Source organism: Aphelocoma coerulescens, chromosome 4 (genome assembly GCF_041296385.1).
Source record: "Aphelocoma coerulescens isolate FSJ_1873_10779 chromosome 4, UR_Acoe_1.0, whole genome shotgun sequence".
In the NCBI taxonomy this organism is placed as follows: Eukaryota; Metazoa; Chordata; class Aves; order Passeriformes; family Corvidae; genus Aphelocoma; species Aphelocoma coerulescens.
The window spans coordinates 20,174,359-20,194,702 of NC_091017.1; the positions used below are offsets into that span (position 1 = coordinate 20,174,359).

General features: G+C 42.0%; 1 protein-coding gene across 23 annotated transcripts in view; it reads left to right on the top strand.

Annotated features, from left to right (window-relative positions):
• The window catches only part of ADGRL3 (adhesion G protein-coupled receptor L3), a 492,473-nt gene that overhangs the window by 160,635 nt on the left and 311,494 nt on the right, over positions 1-20,344 (top strand). For 21 of the 23 annotated variants that reach the window (XM_069012991.1, XM_069012990.1, XM_069012994.1 and 18 more), the window contains one exon: positions 16,503-16,745. In XM_069012991.1, coding sequence (XP_068869092.1) covers positions 16,691-16,745 — 55 coding nt within the window. In that variant the 5' untranslated portion in view covers positions 16,503-16,690. Of the gene's footprint in view, positions 1-5,789; positions 5,847-16,502; positions 16,746-20,344 lie in introns of all 23 variants that reach the window. The other 2 variants (XM_069013004.1, XM_069013007.1) reach the window with 2 other exon arrangements.

Genomic DNA, 20,344 nt, shown 5'->3' on the forward strand with positions numbered 1-20,344 from the left:
CTTGAGCCACCTTTTGCTAAGGCTGTGTTGTTTCTAGAGTACCTCTGTAGGTGCTGCTTGACTATTTAAATGCAGTCCAACCTCTTTACTTGCTGAAGGACAGCAGTCATGTTCTCCCCACAGTTTTTGGCCTGCTGGGGCACTTTGGTGTTCCGTGGCATTCAGTCCCAGATAAAGAATCTTCTGCACACTATTATTTCTGTCTGCATGGCCTAAAAGCTGCGTTAGCAATTTAATGGGCTCTTGGTCAATCTAATAGGCCTGGGCTGGGGTCTGAAAAGCAGCATTAGGGATCTGTGTCTCCTCTGCTGGGTCTCTGAGAGCCTTAGCACTAGGGTCACCATGGGGGCTGAGCTGCAAGGTGTGTGGGGGGAGGAGAATGGCTTCTTGAGGGTCATCAAAGGAAAGCCCTGGGATCAGGAGTGGTTGCAGGGGCAAGGGACCCTGCTGGTGGAGGCTGTGGGGTAGGACCCACACCACCTGGGGATGGTGCACAGCCCCAAAGAGAAGGTCCCGGTGTCCAGAGGTGCTGCTGCCCTCCACCAGAAGGGGAGGGAGCAAGGCCAGGAAGTGGCCTCACTGTGACCACTCAGGGCTTCCCTTGAGATGCTACTAGGAAGCTGGTGGGGTTCCTGTGCAGCCTCTTGCTACCCCTGCTGCTTCTGCCAAAACCCCTGAATCTCTAACTCGCTAAGGAAATCCCTCTGGAGGCCTCTGACGCCAGGTCTCCTCGTCAGCACTCTGTGGGGATGCATTCTGCTGTGGGAAAGCAGTAGTAAGGTGCTTTCATGTTCCAGGACCTTAAAAAAAAAAAAGTTAAAATTTAAAGTTTTGTATGAAAAACTGTATCTATGCACAATGTATGTGTGCAACTTGCATATACTTTTCAGAAGGAACAGTGCACTTTATCTGTCAGTACTTGCTGCTGCTGTGGTCTTTGAACTTGTAATCTTCCTAAACATCTCCTGACCCTCCGAGCTGTCTAGCTGGTATTTATTGTTTTACCGATGTGTTTATCCCCCAGTTCTTTTCTAATCCTGCCCTGGTTTTCACCCTGAGACCAGGGGAGCAGTGGGGGGAGGGAGAAGGAAGGTAAGTGTGTCCCCAGAAGTCTTTCACCTGGCTGTGAAGGAAGACAGGGACATGTGAGTCTCCAGTGGTTGACAGGCTTATCTGTCTCTGGATGCACATTAAAATAAGCCCAGGCATTCATTTTGCCTGGTTTTGCTCCGACTTAGTGATGTGCTTTGTCTGGATTCCTGTGTGCTCAGCAGGAGCAGTTTCCAGTCAGGCAGTGCATGTCACAAACCCATCCAGGTAGCCTTGCTGAGTTGCCTGAGGTTGTCGTATCTAAGTGTTCAGCCTGATAATTTAAAAGAAGCAGAATAACTATAACATATTTTTTTTGCTCTTAATGTGTTTTGACAAACATTTAATGCTGCCAGGGGTCATTGTAATTGTCTGATTTTTGACTTCAGGTTTTTGGGAAGTATTAATTAGGAGTTTCAGTCTCCAGTTTTACATTATGCAAGGTGATGGAAATGTTTCAGAAGGTGAAGAAAAGGAGTGTGGAAGTATAGCTGTAGAGAATCAATAGGTTCACGTTACTGCTTGTTTGGTTAGTGGCTTCCCAATATTGGCCCTGAACAGTACTGATTTAATTTTCTCACTGTGGATACAGCATAGCTTTGCTTTACACCACAGAGACACAAGTTTCATGTTTTCATTTCATAGTGATTTTCATGCAGGCTGCCTTTGAAATTGCTGGCCTTACGGACACAATTATTGGCTTTGTGAAGATGAGCTCTGGCTTTGCTGGTTATCCCTGCAATTATTTCTGTCCTGCCTCTGATAACCATGTGGTGGTGTTCCTGAGCATTCCTCTTTGTCCCTTTTCTTAATATGGGAAAACCTTTTTAGACACTCTATGGTTAAGAAGATAAAGGAATGCGTTTTAAGGGTTGGGGCTTGCTGCATTTCACAAGAACTTTGCTGATTCAAATTACAGTGAGAAAATGTAGAGACACTGAAGGGCTATGAGGAACACTAAGTCCTGGTTTAGTCTTAAGTGTAGACTGCAGTTATTCTCTGAAACTGTGTACGTGACAGTGATTTCATTAGGTAGGGTGAACCTGCCTGCCTGACATTTTCAGTTAAACTGGATAAAACCCTGCTGCTGACTGGAAGATTAGTATTTTAAAATTAATCAAAGGTGCTGGCTGTTGTTGCAGGGATAGGTAGTGTAATGCTGTGGAGAGGAAGGCACAAGGAAGTCCTATGGATCAAAAGTACTACACTATGCTAACCGTGTCGGGATTCACTCCTTTTTCTTTCTTTCTTTTTTTTTCTTTCTTTTTTTTTATGAAAGACAACCCTGAGCTTTACTCCCAATTATTCCTGACATGTGCTTTGTAGCCCTAGTGTTTGCTTGGCCAGTGGTGCCATGCGTGGTAGGGAAGACTCTGATGCTACCTCTCTATTACCAATCATTTGTGGATGAGAATAGCAAGGCCCAGACTAGGTCAGAGAAAGATCAGTGGAAGAACACTCCCGTCTGGCACCTCACTTGTCTGAAAGCTAAATGCTGGTGAATGTGTTCCAAGGCAGGTAGGAAACTATGTAGAGGGAGCTGAAATGCAAGAGAGCCTTGCAGAGGAAGGTGCTTGAACTAACTGTGTGGCACTGGAGGGATGGCAGTGCTGGCACATGCTCCACTTCTTGATTCTCTTCACTGCCGAAGGCACCAAGAATGCTGAAGTTGGTGGGGTGGACCAAAGAGGATGTTGCATTCATCCTTACTGCTGGTACCTGTGAGTTTGCCACCAGGGAGCAGCCCCACGGTCTGACTAGCTGTTCTGGTTTAATTGTGGCTGTCTTCTAATTAATTATAAAGGGAATTCTAGGGAGGGGAGGTTCTGTCCTCAGCTCTTCTCGACTTATTAGCTCCTCTCAGCCTTGCCTTTACTGACAGTAATGAAAGGCTTGAACTCATGGCAGTGTTTCTGAGGGAAAAGTCTCAGAGGGTTTGGGGCTGAGCCCCGTGGGATGGAGGTTCTGGATATTTAAAAGGAGGACCATATGCAGGCTGAAGTACATTTGGTAGCAGGCAAAAGTTGACCTGAAAATGTGTGTGGATTTTGCAGTGCAGGAGGATGGGGGAGAAGGGCCTTGCCCTTTTGCTGAGGGAAGCACAGCAGAAATGATGGGGGAATCAGGGACATGGAGAGCTTTCCAGCAGCAGCCTTCATTTTCAGCAGAATGGTGGTTACTCCTGGTTCTCCTCTCAGCTCATAGAAGGCTGCCTAGTGGCCTGGCCATTTTATGCAACAGTGATCTGAGTGATCACATTGCACATACCTTCTCCTCTGAGTAGAGGGAAAATTGCTTTAAGTTACTGGCAGTTTTGAGGAGGGGAAAGAAAATGGAGGGATACTATTTTCTCCAGCAAATTGACTTTCTTAATCAAAATCGTATATCAGCGAGAATGTTTCAACACAACTGAAATCTTCTGTTAAGAGCACCTTAGTCTCTTAAAATGAGGTTCCATGGATTGAAACATTATCAAAAAAAGTAATTTCTAACTGGGTAATAGGAAAAACTAATTTAAAAAAATATGGAAATTGATAACTATTTTCAGGCAATTATAAAATTCAGAAAAAGGTCATTTGGATCAGAAGTGCTGGGGTAAGAGCAAATCTGTTTTTTTTGTGTTCTGAAGGGAGCACTTACATAATTTTAATTCTCAAGGAGGAGAGAAAGGTAACTTTGTCAGGATTTCCCTTGATATGTGCAGGTTGGTTGAGAAGTCCTGATATACCCAGTCACGTGAGCCAGGGATCTCTGGTGCCTCAGAGTGAAATTCAGTTCTGCTGCTGGGTAACCCAGCATGATTTCCTTGTCTCTGAGTTCATTAACTCCTTCCTCTTCAGATAATGTGACTTGTAAAGACCTCAGGCTTGTGAAACCACCCAATTTTCTTGTGTTTGGAGGGGACTGTCTTAGTCTCAATATTGGAGTTTTTTAAAAAGAAGGGCAGTTGTAGGAGGGGGAGAAACTCCTAGAAGTTTCCCAACCTGATTAACATGGAAAGGCATTTTAGTTTCGTGCTGTCAATATGTGACTGTGGCACTCAACAAGACCCTCACTGGTGAAGACACAGCCTCTGACATTAGTGGAGCTCTTTGCCAAACAATGCTTTCTCCCTCTAGCTGTCACTGAAGCTGTGACAAGGTGCTTGTTTGGGTCATCTGTGCCCCCCCGCCAATCTGAGCCCCACACCAGGAAGAAATAATGCATGAACTCTGATAGATGGCAAACTGTCCCGTTTGGACTCTCCTGCTCTCTCACCCTAAGGCTATCTACAGCCTGAAATGTACTGGCATGCAGTGCTTTGGCTTTTTACATGCAGATTCTGAAGCATTTGATGCTAAATTGTTCCTGGTGATCGCATCCAATTTAGGAATGCTATTTCTGTTTTCTTCCATAATGAGACAGCCCTGGCTGGGACCTCGGTCTGTGGGCTTGTGTATGATGCACTGCTGAACTGTACTGGCTGTGTTTGCACTGCAAGGGAGCTTTGGGCAAAGGCAGTGTTGGATTGTGTGCTCAGATGGACACTGATGCCAGGGAGCAAACTACCCCTTCTTGCTGTCAGAAAAGACATTTAAGCCTTGCCTCCATATTTCTGTCACAGTATAGGCAAAGCTCGAATGGAAAAACATTACTTTGGGGAAAATTAATTTCAGATATTGAGCTTTTTCCTTGATAGTAAGTTTGGATCAACAGAAGGTTATGATCTTGCTCTTAGCTGAAATACAGTTCTCTTTCAATTCAGACACTGCCTCTTTGGGGCCCCTTTGCTTTGGGAATGAAACTGATGTAAATGTAAGGTAAGCAATGAATGAAAGGATCTTAATGTTAGATTTTTAGCCGTCAGTTGGCTCTCCTATATTTGATAGATTTTCCCATCACAGGCAATCTGTGTTCTTGCTTGCTCAGATCCACACTGGTGCCAAGTGCTAAACAATGACACTATCTATCTTTCTGCACAATTTGCCAATTTTGGTTACTTTTGAAGCCCAGTGTTTCTGCTTTACCCTTGTGAATCTCCCTTATAGGGAGAACAAAATGAACAGAAGAGTGATTTCTTTAGCAAAATATTTAGGGTTGATGTCTCTCTGTCATTTATCCCCTTGTTTTATAAACCACAGTGCTTAGTCCACTTACAGTAAAATAAGTCAAAGTAAAGATGTAGTAAAGAGTTGTTGTTTGTTGTTTACAGTGAATTGCCTTTCACATAATCAAATGAAGTACTTTATTGCAGTTTCACTTCCAGCTATGACCTTAAATAACAAAGGTTTTACTTGCTGCTTACTAGGCTTAGGGTGATGTTTTCAAAAGCTCTCTCTTGATTGTACATCTTCCTTCAGCCATCAGCAAGATTTTGCCAGTGACCTCAGATGAGCTAGCATTAGAGCAGAAGTGCTTTTGAAACCTTCTCCTGCAGAGGCATGAGAAATGGGGTCTTTCTTTCACAGGGAACATTTCAGGAGTTGCCAGAATTCTCCCTCTTCCCCCCCCCCCCCAATTCATGTTACCTTTCAAACATAGCTACATTTTGGTATTTACAGAATCCCCTGCAAAATATCACAAGAGACAGGCCCATACATCAGATTAATTATCTTGCTTTCTACTTGCCAGAGATGCTTAATTTCTTCTTCGGAATTGAGTGTGACTCCTGCAATTAAATGTTACTCCTTGACTACTGAGACATCTCACTTTTCATCTAGGAGGAAGCAAGGCATTAAGACCAAAATCAGAAGTGGACTTGCATACCACAAGTAAAGGTATTACTGGAAATTTTACAGCTGTTATACTCAGGTATATGGAAATGAAGTTATTCGCTGTTTCCTTATAAATAGTGGAAGCTGGGTAACTAAGCTCATTGCAGAGTTACTAGTGGTACAGCCAGTCTGACTGTATTTGATGGAATTTGATTTTGCCAGATACCTGTGACAGAGTTGAGTGTTTACAATCATTTTTTGACTATTCTGAATTCAATGCATATTTTAAAATGTAAAATGTTATAGAAGTTTGTGCTTCAGTTGGACAGACTACAAATGAGAGCATTGTTATTGAATGCAGTCACTCTAGTCCTTGCAGTAGTTTAGCTAAAAGATAAATTAAAATCCCATGATTTCAGAGGGAGTCAAGCAGGACTCCTAAGTTTCCCCCCAAGTTTATTTGGGGGGAAAAAGGCATTGAAGAATTTTCAGGGTTAAATTTGGGGTTTCTTCCTCCCCATTCTTTACACGACACTGCATCATTTTCTGGGACTTAAGATAGCCTTCTGTGGTAAAGTCAGTTTTCCTGTGGACCTCTCAGTGGTTGTTACTATGTAATGGGTCATTAAGAAATGTGTTTGAGGTTTACAGAGGCAGGCACATCTTATATAGGCAAATTTCAGAACAGGTGTATTTTCTCTTTAGGTGGTTGCTACTGATCCTCAGCTATGAGGCATGAAAAGAGGACAAGTATCTCACATTCCTTACTCAGCACCCAAGACAATTCTCCTAAAAAGCACGTTTGTCCTGATCGTCCTCACAATTAATTTCTGCTAGAAAGCACTCAAGGAATTAATTAATTTTAGCCTTTCACTCATCCAAGTATTTTACTGTTTGAAAACTTGATAGTACGCATTAAAAAAGCACACATGCTTACTGGAGTAAGATTTGCTTTTGCAAAACTTGCTTTTCTTTTGCATAAAGCATGCATTTGGCCTTTAAAAATACCTTTTGCAAAAGTTAAGGTGCCAGTTACTTTGGAGAAGAGCTGGTTACCATATATGTTGTGATGATGCCAAGTTGTGAAGTTGGAGTGGGGGCCTCAGCTGGAAGCCCCTGGTGAAATTCCATCCAGGTTTAAATGTTCTGTTTAGTTAAGATCCCTCTTGTAGTTTCAGCTGGAAATATCTGGCCTTTGTTTCACTTCAGAAGGGAAGAGAGTGTGTGTGATCTGTATTATATAAATATTTTATCCATCCAGAGCTTCTTGTATAAAATGTTTCCTTTGTAGGAGAAATGTTGACTCTCATCTGTAACGCAGTGGCCCTTTCATATTTGAAGTCATTGTTGTGTGTAGTGATACGATGCTCCTCATTAGGAAGGAGATCAAAAAAGTTGCAGTCTTTCAGCTTGTGTTTGAGAGGTATTTTCCTTAGAGATTGGACTGGGTGCAGTTCTGAAGGGCTGCTTCTGCAGGGTTTAAGGAGATGTTGAGTATGTATGACTGGTTTTCAAAGTTGGCTGGAAATGGTCCACTTACTGGCTGAAGCTTGATTTCAGAGTTGAAGGGTACACATGGAAATCCCCAGCCCCTCTCTCTACAGAGGAGTGTTTTCCTGCCATTCTTTGTTGATTGGATAATATGAGTGAGGAAAGGGGAAGGAGGAAGAAAACTGTGTTTTGCTGTGAGAATGCCCAAGACCTTTCGTAACTAGGCTTTGGGTGAGATGGTGACCTCTGTTAGCAGAATATAAGTAATAACAAAAGTATCTGTGCAGAAAATGAGTGCAATAATTAAATCTCTCTTTCTTTTTATTTTCCCCTCCAAAGATCAAAGAGGTTCGACTCTTGATTAATGTGCAACAGAATTCATTAACATGGTAAAATGTGGAAAAGCAGGCTATTGGTTATTACAACACAGACATTTGCTTTAGGGAACTGTAAATACTTCTTGTTCAGTAATTTGGGCTATTGCTTTTGCTATTGTTTCTGTGTGTGCAATTCATTGGAGAATACCACACCTAGAAATTTAGAGGCAACCTTTATACTTCAGTATGCATATCTCTTACTTTTTTTCTTTTTTTTTTTAATGATGCAGAATGCTGCTTCTGTGTTCCTGTCTTGCTTTCCCAGTCAGCGTGTGCAGGGCTTTGCCTCACTTGCCTGCTCTTTTTACACTACATCAAGTGCTGTTTATTTTTCTCCTAGCAACCTACTGGGCTGCTCTTTGTCTCTAGGTCTAAAAAGAGGATTTTTAAATTTTTTCCTTGTAGGTATGAATGTTTAAGGTTGACTGCTTGTGTTGAAAAATGTGACAAAATTTCTCGCCTACTAATGCTCATTTTTGAGGTACTCCCAAAAAAAACCCCCAAATTCTAGCTAAGATTTTTTCCAACACAGCAAGGTCAGGAGTTTTTCATAGATTCTACTTCAATCCAGAGTCTTTTTTAATTTGCATAATTTGCTTGAATAATGTAGCCCTCCTAATATTTTCCAAGCCACTTACACTTAACTAATCACTTACACTTATCTTTAGCATAAACCTCATTGATTTTATTTCTCATTGAAAACATCAGTAGTACCAAATATAATCCTATTGGCTCACAGTCTATTAGAAATAAAATTATATTAAATGTCTTGTGGTGTGTGAAGAGGTTAAATCAAGGAGAGTCATCTGAGAAAGTCATCCTGGTGTGTAAAACATAAATCTGGTTTATATTTAAACTACGTGTCACCCACCAGCTAAAAATAGCAATGATCATTAAAAGCCAATTTGCTGCTAAACATTAATAGACATTTATTACATCATAACAGGTCTGAAAGACAATTAAACTTATCTTTTTCCTAGATAAACTCTCCTTTAAAAATGTGTTATTCACCTGGCTTTTGCCATTAATCTCTTTTACTAGCGATTTTTGTTCCCCTTGATATTGTGCATGTATGCAATAGAGTTGTGTGTAAGGTGGTTTCTTGTTGTTACTCTAAGTGTTTCAAGAGCAGTACATTTTCAATGGGAAAAGCTATTATCCCTCCTTATACTGCCTGTTAACTTCCAAATCAGCACAAAAAGTGAAGAAAATTACACTTTCTTACAGCAAAACAAGTAATATCTTCTACCATCCATTTGAGAAGAGAATACTAAGCAAGACGGGATAAAAAATGCACTGGATGCACATTTTACACTTAGGAAATAGATTACAGCTTTCTTGCTGTTTTCACTGCAGTTCCTCAGTCAAGTGGTACCTTTCCCCTGTTTTATTACTGCATATAGTCATATTTGCAAGTAGTGACTGAAGCTGGAGTGAGTCAAAGGCTGAGGAAACCCAGCACTTTCAAAAGTCCTGCTTCCTACAAGAAGTGCAGTCATGATCCTGGTGTTTCTTGTGCATGTGTTGCTATCTGTTGGGTCCCATGAAACAAGCCATCAAAGGGGGCAGGCTTTGTGCTTCAGCTCAGTAGTGCTCAATTCTGTGTAGCTAAAGATGTCTTCAGCTGTGCTCTTTAACCTTCAGAGCCAAAGAACTGTGGGGCCAACCGGGCTGTGAAAGGAGAGTGCCCCAGGGTGGACACAAGGCAGCCCTTTCCTCCTTTTCTGAACTGCAGAGCTCACAAAAAGGGGTCCACTATCATCTTTGTAAGTAAAAAACTTCTCTGGCATAACACTACTTTTGGGGAGCAAACAGCTACTCCTGGCTGAAGCATGGAGGGAAGGAGGCCACTAATATGAGCTCTGGGCTGCCTCCTGATGAACTCAGGCAAAGGAGAAATGGCTCCTGCCTGCATTCCCCTACACACCCCAGCAAGAAATCCCATCCTTGTAGTGAAGGTAAATGGCACTAAACTCTATATAGATCTGCAGCTGCTGGTCCATCTGGGGCAGTGTAAGTTAAAGAGGTCCTTACGTGCCAGGAAGAGGAAAGGAAGAAAATTACAGGTGATATGAAGGAGACAGAGCAGGGAGGGAGAGATAGGGAGGATAAAAGAATATTGAAAAATATTTTAAAGGCTGCATCCAGAATCATTTAGGGGTATTCCTCCTCTGGTCCCAATATCATACTTCACTTTCCCAGTGTGAACTCTCATGGAATTTCCTGTCACTACCTTTGGCTAAATTTCTCCTTGGAGGCTGTCACTTCCTCACATTAAAGCAAGACCTGGTGCAGGATCTGTGCCATCACAATTACAGCCCTGGTAAGGCACTTGGAGAAACAGGGCCAGTATGTGTGGGAGAGGTGATATGCCTCAAAATATAAGCTGAGTTTGCTCTCCCTGAGCAAAGGGAGATTAAAATTACGCTGACCCTGGTGATAAGCTTGTCTGTATTTTCAGTGCACGCACCACGCATATTTTATTTGTCACAGAAGAATTGCTGAAGGCTCTGTGGAATGCAAATAAGCATTGTGAGAGTATTGTCAAATCCAGACTTTCCACATCCTGAATCATTCACGGGAAACTAAAAAAAAAAAAACCTGAGATTTGATTACAAGTCATGTGAATTTCAAATCAAATATGTTGAATTATGTTTATTTACCATCGGTTTTACTGAGCCCCTGAGCTGTATTTGGGTCCTGTTTTTCTTTGCAAGGAGAAATTTACTTGAAAAGAAAGCTGAAATTTTTATTATTGCAAGGAGCTGCCACATATTGAGTTTTGCATTGAAATCATAACTGTTGGCAGTAGTGTGAAGAGAGCTTGCCTATGCATTATTTTCTCTCTATAAAGATGTGCTATAAACTGAAACATTTGAGAAAGATGGGTGCATTATGTAGGTATAATAAATTTTTGAGAAATATCTTAACACCTCCCTGAAATTTTCTGGAGCATTGTTGTAATAACTGCTGTATACAATGACAACATAGGACTGTTTCAGGTGGTCTGAAGTCTATGGTGCCATGCAGCTTGTCTGAAGAGCTGCATAGCTTTTCCCAAGACTTACAGGGGGTTTTTTTGCCCTGATGGATTTGGAGTGGAGGGACTGACATGCTTCTTGCCAGCTGTGAGCTGCTTTAGCAGGTGGTGCTTAACCAGCAAGAGTACCAAGTTTTTTGTAATCAGTTTTCAGAAAGCCCGTTGATCTGGGGGGGGGGTAATGCAATACAAACATTTGCATATTTTACCACATCCTCTCATGATACTCTGCACCTTTTGAAATTTTGCATGTGTTATCATATATTTGCACACACGCAGGGACCTTGTGAATGGTGTACTTTCCTCTTAAATCTGTAATGAAGTATATTGCCAAGGATAACCAGCAGGCACTTAAAGAAAGTCTGGAACATTCAGTAGCTGTGATTTTCAGATGTACAATTCAGAACATTCTTTCTAAGCTTCTGGACCATATTTCCAAGGCTCTTAACTTTTCTCTGTCTGTTCCTTCTCCCCATCCTTCCATGTGTAGTCACAAGATGTGTGAATGGCTTCACTATTAGTATAATTATCATTTTTTGCTGAAATTGCTTTGATTCTGGATTGAATGGGAAAACCAACAAGCAGCTGATAGCTCAAGTTCCCCTTTTGACCTCTGGAGCAGCACAAAAGCCTCTATTTCACCTACACAGGAGAAAAAAAAAAAGCCGCTGCTATATTCAGCCGGTCTGTATTCGGGTGTGCTTTTATCAAAGGCTTGATTAATCTAAAATGAATTAACTCAGTTAACACTTGAGAGTTATTTTGCAGCAAATCCCGCAGAACATCGAAAGAGCTCTTTGTCACTTTGAATTATAGCCTAAACAGGTGGTTGATGAGCTTGGTTTGAGCTGAGAGTGGCTCCTTGCTGCCCCAGCCTCTCCCCTCAGGGAAGTGTAAGTAGCACTGCAGTGATACTGAAGATTCCAGGACAAACACAAACTTATTAAACCTTGCTATCATTGTAGCTTGTTTTTAAGGTTTTAAAAATTACTTTCCAGAATGCTACATCAGGTATAAGGGAGGAAATAACAGGCAGAATGGTCTTGGGTTTTCAAACAATATGGATGAAATGAATATTAATATATGGGAATGGCAATTCAGCGCAATAGAGGTGCAAGTGCACATTTTAAATCTTTCTTGGAAGAAGTGACTTAGAAATACCATGTCATTTTGCACATACTGGGTGAGAGGGTTGAAGTGTTTCCCTCAGAGTTTACAGCCCCAGCAGAGGTGTGAGAGCAGCAGCAGTGTCTGCAGTACAGAAAGAGGACATAGATGTGGGCAGTTTGAACCACAGGCTGGCAAGTCCTGGCGCCCTAAGAAGGCTCACTGGCTCTCTCACAGTGCTTCCTCACATCTGGCAAACTTGAAATGAAGAGCTAAAAGCCATGGACAACTCATGATTTTGAGAATCAAAAGTGTTTGTTTCTGAACTCAATGAGAACTCTGATTTCGGAAGTATTTGTGGTATAGGATGAACATTCTCCTGGGCTGAATGCAGACAGAGATAAAAGTTTACAGATAGTTCAGTGTTCCTGACTTCTTAAAACACAGAAAGACCTATCCATTAATGAGCATGTCCCTGTAGGAGGAACTTCAGTGAGTGGCTCTGAGTGAAAGTTCATGTGGAAATGCCACGAGTGCAGCCTGCTCCTGCCCTGCTCCCCCTGTGTTATACAGTTGCTAAAGTCTGTGTGACCTTTTACATGGCAGGTTGTGTTGTTGCCACCACAAAGTGACCAGGGAGCCACATCCTGAAAACCTGACAGGGAAAGGGATTTGAAATAGGATAAATGTGGAAAGAGGTCGGAGGAGCAAAATCTTTCCTTTTTAATAATGTTGGAAAAAAAAAAAATAGCATTTTGCAAACAACTTATGGCCAAATGTATTGCAGCAATTCTTTTGCTTAGCCATTCATAATGGGAGTGGAAATAACAGCCCATTCTCTTACTTAAAGAAATTTTCTAACAATAAATTGCAGTTAATTTAATTTTGCAGAGATTGCATGTCTTATTTTTTCTTGCTGGGGTTATTTCTCTTCCCTATCTTAGCAAAATTTTGAATATCTTGCCTGAAATAAATTATCTCAAGTAGGAGATGCTGAGGATGGGGATTTACACCCATGGTTCTAGCTTGGACCATCAGCTTCAAGGAGTTTAATTACTTCCCAGCTTTTCCCCTCGTAAATAGTGACTTTAATCAATATTTGTTTGAAACATCACACTTATTTTCTACTTAGTAGGTGACTTTTGCCAAAGGAGGGGAGTAAGTGTCGGAATCTTTTCTATTAAGAAATATAAAGCAGTCCTTGTATCCTTGATTTGTTTAAGCTAGTTCTGCTATGCACATTTTCAGGGGTGGGGAGAAAATTGCTGCAAGTAAAACTGGATATGAAAAGCCCAGCCTTTGTATCTGGCTTTTGCTAATGTGCCTCTCTGTAAGACACTCTCGCCTCTCCCCTGGCTGTACCCCAAGTGCCCAGGAAACTCTGGATACCTGAAGCAGCTTTTGCTGTGAGAGGAGGGTAGTGTAGAGCTTTGTGCAGGTGCAATTGCTTGTGCTTGGAAGGAGGCAGTAATTAAATGGAGTTCTGACAGGTTTGGCTTGCGCTGCTGTGAGTTCTGCTTTGAATTCAGCCTATCTGTTCGCTCACCACGTGAACTGGTTTCCTTTTCTCTTTCACCCTCCCTGTAGACTGTCGACAGATGAGCGCAGAAAATGCTCCATGTGCTGCTTGACATCGACTGCTGAAGAACAGACTTGGGTAGATGTTGAGTTTGTCAGTGTATCTATAATGCTCTTTTATGAGCAACGCCTTGATGAATACTTCACTGCTCATCTCTTCACTATGAGGCCTTAGTTTCCTTTATTTAGCTTTCTCCTATTCTGTCAGTAGCACTTTGAGCTGGATTTTTGGGAACTGCCAGCATGCAGTTCTGGTTTGGGTGATGCAGCAGATCCGACTGTGAAGGTGTTGGGGCAGCCCTTTGGGCATAAAGGCCAGTGAGCAGAAGAACTTTTTCTTAAATCAATGCAGGCTGCATCATCTTTGTGGTTAAAGTTCAAACCCCTTAAGTCAAGCCCTAAATTTTTCACTGTGATAGTGTATCCCTGTCTTGCATCAATAAATGTAACACTCCTCACCGAACAGTTCACAGATAGTGAACTGTTTTCTCTAGTTTCCCCTCTTTGGCTGTGCTTTACCTGGAGGTAATCCAAAGATGAAGTGAATTTTGTTTTGCAGGCCTCTTTCTGTGTCTTACAATGCTGCTTGTGGGTGTTGAATGACCATTAAGAAAATGGTTGTTGTGCTCATTTCCTATGTAGCTGTTTCCCTGCAGATACCCAGTTCACAAACACACTGTGATTATTTGATTACGTGAAATACAAACCCACCCAGAATTTTGCAGCATTCCAATGTATTTGGTTAATCTAGTGGTGCCCTGTGTTGTTAAACACAGCTGGCATGTCTCCAGACACATTGTGTATTTGGTAGTGTTTGTGTGTGAGCTTAAGCTGAAGGGGTTGAAGGCTTTGCAGAAGCAGGTTTAAGGGCAAGGTGGTGCCAGCCAGGGTGTGCAGGCACCACCTGACAGGCCATGGCTCTGGCGTGTTCTCCTCTGGCAGGAAGGATGGTGGGGCAGAGAGTATTTGGTCAGATTTACAACTGGAGTAAATGATGCATAGTGATGAGCTAGTCCTGTTGTCTCTTTTGCACAGGAGCTTTGTGACTCAATAATGTACTTTCCAGGAGGATGTTTATTTGTGGCTCTGGTGGTTCCAAGACATTAGTTCCCAAAAATTAGTATTTGGACTTTGCAGAGGGCATGTGAATCCTTTGCTCATTCAGCCTCAGCCCATGAGATAATAGAAGAAAATTCCTAGAATCCTCTCATGAAGGAATGTATAGACAGATTAAAAAAATTTAAAGGGCACTATGTAAGTATTTTGCTGACAATTACCCCTTCTCTGGGATAGGGAGCCTAATTAATTTGTGGCTTCTTCAGTTTACACCCAAAACCCTTTTACTGCACCATAATGTTATCTCTTTCTAACAGGCTTAGATTATTCAGAACTGATGCAGTTTAAACAAATAAAAACTGAAAACAAACCTGTGCTCCTCCACTGCCTGACTGAGCTTTTGCTTCAGGGAAGTGTACCTGTGCTTGGATAGCTTTCACCCATCTCTGTATGCCTTTTGAAATTTTGTAGCACAAAAAGCTTCTCACTTTTAAAACTTTACAGAGGGTGCTATAGAACATGCCATGCATAAATAATAGCAGTGCTGTAGTTTGATGTGTACTGGTAGCCTACTAAAATATAAATGAAAAACTTGATCACTGTTTAGAATGTACAATTTAAAATATTCATGAGGCCCTTCCCTGTTTGAAAAACTGACTTTTAGTATTATCAATGACCATTTTGATTAGTCTCAGCTCAAGCAAAGTTTTAATTTCAAGGATGTCCATAAAGAAGCCACTTGACTGCAGATTGACCTTGGATTTTTTAGAAACCCCACTTACAAGAGAGGAGAAAAAACTATGGAAACTAAATGCTACATTTGAGTGAACAAATTGCAGGGACAGACTGGGGAGGAGAGTCAAGTGAGAGAATAAAATCTTGGCAGTGCAAGATATATTTATTAAAAAAAAATGCAGCTTCTTTATAGACTTTGGTTCTGAACAATGTGGGGTTTTATTTAGTTGATCAGTAAAGATAGGCAGCAAAACAAAGGCCACTTTGTCATGCCAGACTTTCAGAAATATACCCACATCACAATGGCATGCAGCACAGTTTTTTCATACAGCTTTTTGGCTCAGACTCGGTTTTGGGTAAGAACAAAAGTTGGCAAAAATAGCTTCTGTGCTCAGAGAAGAATAACTTCTGTTGATCAGAGATTTTTGGAGAGATTTTTAATTAGACCAGTACTGTGAAGACTGCAGAGTCTAAGGAGTTCAAAACAGATATGTAAAGTACTTTTCAATTCCTCATATTTCCTCATCATTTTAGAGTCAGTGGGGAGCTAAGTTTCAAACTGCTGCCGTGGTTTAACTCTGTATAGTTGTTTTTTTCCTGCCAAGTTTGAGTCACTATGGCCATCTAGCCCCTTCTGGAGAGATTAAAATGATGGAAAGCTGGAATACGTTCTCCAGTTAAATGAGCGAATGTTTCTAGTCAAGCACGGATTCAGATTTCCCTGCTCTTTGCTGTAAGCGCGTGGGATGGACAAGACCATTATTTTTAATTCCACAATAAATAACTGCACAGCTCGACTAGCAGTGAGTCGCTGGCAGTGACTAGAAAGTGGCTGGTTGTAGGATAAGGGTGACTTTGGGCTCTATTTGGATTCAAAGCCTGGTGCAGATTCAGTGATTAAAAGCCATACAGGTCGCCTCAAACGAAGAGAGGCTTTTTGGCATATCATCAGTGGAAATACTCCCAAACTATGTTACTAATCCCACTGCCTGGCCTGGTATCTTGCCGTTAGCATCCACAGCGGAGGCATGACAGAAATGCAAAAGGGAGGGAAAAGTCTTAGCTTTTTTGTTCAAAACTGCTGTCTGGAGCCCTGTTTTGAGATTGGAAGCAGAGCACTGGTTATCCACCAACTGGTAACTGGTTCTCTGCACAGGCCTATGTTTTATTTGTTATTTTATGTAGGAGTGTGCATGAATCTGAAGAGCCAGGGAGTGAGGAAGACACATTTGCCTTTACAGCTGCTGGCAGCAAAGAAACACATCAAGACTTGATTGAAAACACCTATCTTACTGTTTTACTAACTGCAGTTTTTTTTTCCTTTCTCATTTCTAGGTCTCAGACTCTGGATACTGGCTGTGGGATATTTTTTATTATTATTTTTGATTGGGTTTTTTTCCCCTTTTTGGATGTGAATTGAAGGCCAACAACAGTTGAAGTGTTGGAAGCAAGTGCAGGAGGACGCTCACCTTTTTGTTTGAACCCTTGTTTGCTGGGATACTTTCAAGCTCTCCTTCACAGTCATGTGGTCATCACAGCTGCTGTTCTTCACAATGCTCTTAACACCGTTTGCCCATGGTGAGTGAGAGGTGGTGTAAATTTGCCTGTGGGAGGGGAAAAGAAGAGAAAATAGCAAGGATTTTGTCTGTGTCTTTTCCTAATGGTGTAGGGTTTTTTACAGGATGTTGATTTCTCTTCCTGCTTGCACCTCAGGTCTTTGAAATTCCCAGGTTACATTATGACTTAACTACTGAAACAAAGAACTCTGGTGACACATAAAGGTTTCTTTTTCTGAGTTTAGCTGCTTCATTAGACAGACTTTTTCCTCCTTGTTCTTGGGGAAAAATGGATTTATTACCAATCAAATCGGAGTAGGGTAATGAGAAATTAAGGCAAATCATAAAAACACCCTCCCATCTGCCACCCTCCTTCCTGAAGTGAACTTGCTCCCAATGTCTTTACCTTCTTCCTTGCAGAAGTACAGGGGCACAGGGAATGGGAGTTGTGTTCAGTGCATGACACCTTGTATGTACTGCTCCTTCCCCCTCCTCAGAGGGAGGGCCCCTCACATTCTTCCCCTGCTCCAGCGTGTGTTCCTCCTATGGGGTCACACATCCTGCCAGCCAGCAAACCTGCTCCAGTGTGGTGGGCTCCTCTCTCCACAGAGCCCTATCAAGGTCCAGTGTGGGCTCTGCATGGGGTTACAGCCTCCTCCACGGGCTGCAAGTGGATCCCTGTGAACCTCCATGGGCTGCAGAGGCACAGCTGCTTCACCTCCATGGGCTGCAGGGAAATCTCAGCTCTGGCATTTGGAGCACCTCCTGCCCCTCTTTCTTCACTGACCTTGTCTGCAGAGCTGTTCCTCTCACAAAGCAGCAGCTTTGTCCCTGTTCTTAGATATGTTATCCCAGAGGTGCTACCAGAGTCACCGATGGACTCAGCCTTGGCCAGTGATGGGTCTGTCCTGGAGCCAGCTGGCATTGGCTCTGTCAGACACGGGAAGCTTGAAGCAGCTTCTCACAGAAGCCACCCCTGTAACCACCCCCCTCCCTCCCCAAAACCTGGCAGTACAGAGCTGTAGCAGAAAAATTTGATCTCTTTTATTAGCCAGGACACTCTTTAAGTGAAATGTGACACATGTAATTCTTTGGGCCTGTTGGGTTCTTTTGATATGAGAAACCCAAGCTCTAGAAGTAAGCTGCCAGGTTTCACAAGTGCTGAAGGGCTCAGGTGCTCCTATCAGCAGTAATAGTTACCAAATGCACAGGGCAGAGCTTTGGAAAATCTGGCTACCTGGTTTTTCTGATGCTTAAATGGAAGGTGAGCTCTACCAAGGATCTCATTTTAATTACAGGCCAGTGGAAGCATGCTTGTAAATTACATGACTCCCTGTATGTAAGCTGTAGGCCCCTGCTTTTAAAATATTCATCAGGCTTTTTGAGCTTTAACCAACTGATCCTCTGTGTATGTGCTAAGACACTGGAGCAAAATTTTACAGGAAAAAGGTGATGAAAAAATAAAATAAATGTAATTGGCTGACTATAGAGCACAACTTGTCTTTTTATATAACACCTTTAGGGACAAAGGCTATCTGTACTATTGTTCTTCAAGAAAGACCCCTCCTCACTGACTTGAAAACTAGAATGAGTATTTAAACTGAGCTGACCAATTAGGATGTAATGAAAGAGCTATTCAGAAAGGTGCTCTCCAGCCCTCTCCAGGAAAATTAAATGCTAAATGTTTTGTAAATCTTTATAATTATGTAGTATTAGTAGTATTAACAGTTAAAGCAACTAATGGTTTAAATATATCTCTGGCAGTTGTGTTTTAGATTCTCAGTGCCGTTGTAGCTGGAAAGTCCTGCCTGATAGTCCCAGTAAATGAAAATGTCATAATTTTCCTAGGAGTTGTGTTATGCCACAGATGAGCAAATGCCAGAGATGCAGGAATGGTGCCTGGAAATATTTCTATCCCTTATGCTGCTCTCCAGACCAAACGTACAGGGTGTTTGCTGTGGTGGTTGTGGCAGTCAGTGGTGGTTAATCTGACCATCACACATCTCACCAACACCTACATTATCTGATCAGTCGCCAGTGAAAGTGCAATAGCCATCTTTGAGCTGTGGAGAGGGAACACCTTTGGTTTGAGCCAAAGGACTTGGATTGGTTCTCCCTGTTCTGATCTCTTGAGTGGCCAGGATGCAGCTTCCATCTCAGAACTTTGGCGTGTTGTTTAAACACGTCACAGCCTCCCTTTCCTTATAAAAATAGCCCAGTTAAGCCCTTCTTTTTAATTTTTTTAAAATTTTATTTTCCCTTTTAGTAATCTCTTTTCACTGCACACAGAAAGCATTCAAAATTTATGCTTAACAGGACTCAAGCATTTGAGTTCCTCTTTCATGATCTGGAATGACTCCTGTCCTGTAGTGATTGCTGGAGATGATATGAACTACTTTTTCAGACTGACCTTGCTACATCTCGTTCCCTTTTTGAGTTCTCTGACACGGCCTCTTCATCCGTAGTGGTAGCTGCATTATAGGCAGATTTCTTAGACCAGTGATCTCATAAATTGGAGAGGTGGTGGGGGTGTTTTGATGTTTTGGGTTTTTTTTGAGGGGGCTTGGTTTTTTTTGTTTTAGCTATTTCATCTCTTGGAGTAGATTATGTGTCTTGGGCTGTGATGACAGATGTGGAGTCAAAGGGTATATACTTCAGTGATCTGCAAGATGAAAAGTAATCTTCCAGAATACTGCCCTGGTACAATGCCATCTTGTTGATAAGCTGTAGAAATCATAAAAGGGGAAAAAGTCATGAGTCCTTGCATTTCCTCAGTGATGATGTTAATCTGCTGTATCCAAAATACACGGGCACAGCACTGTCTAGTTTTGCTCAGACTGCTTTGAATCATAGCTCACCAGAAAAATTAAGCCCTGTGAAATACCTACGATAATAGCAGATTTGTGTAGTGGCTGCTTTCTTTACTGTTACCCTTGACTTGAATGGAAAATAGCTTACAAGTTAGGGCACAACCTGGAGCAGTGTAGAAGCCCCCCAAAAGCTATCCCCTCTCCTAAGCTACAGCAAAGCTTGTAAATCCATTTGTTGCCTAAAACTAAACCTGTTATACAAAGTCAGAGAATTACACAAGATAGACTGAAATAATACCAAGGAATAAAATAAAACCATCAGCAATAACAATGAAAGCAAAGCCTTTTACATCCTTTGCAAGAGCTCTGCTAAGGGAACAGGACTTTTCCACCCCTGCTTTCTTTTTGCCCCTCTTTGGAAGCTTTTTCCAAAGCATCTGGTCTGGGCCCCAGGAAAGTGCTCCTTGGTTTGTGTTCCCCCCCATATACACCTGAGCAAACTGATCTTCCTTCCCTGTAGCAGGTGGATTTCCAAGAGACATTTTTCTGGAATGAGCAGCTGTTCTCTTCCTCAACCCTTCCTCCCCTTGACCCCAAACAAAGCAGATTTCTCTTGACCCACAAATGAATGCTGTCATAAGTTCACTTGAAATGAGATGGACATGACAGGCAGCAGCTCAGTTTGCAAGCCTGGAGAGATGTACACCTGCTCTGCCACATTGCTGTCGTGCTCGTGTGTGGCTCAGAGATTTAAGACTTCCAGACTGCTGGACAAAAATATTAATAGAAATAAAGGGACTCATGGCTGCGT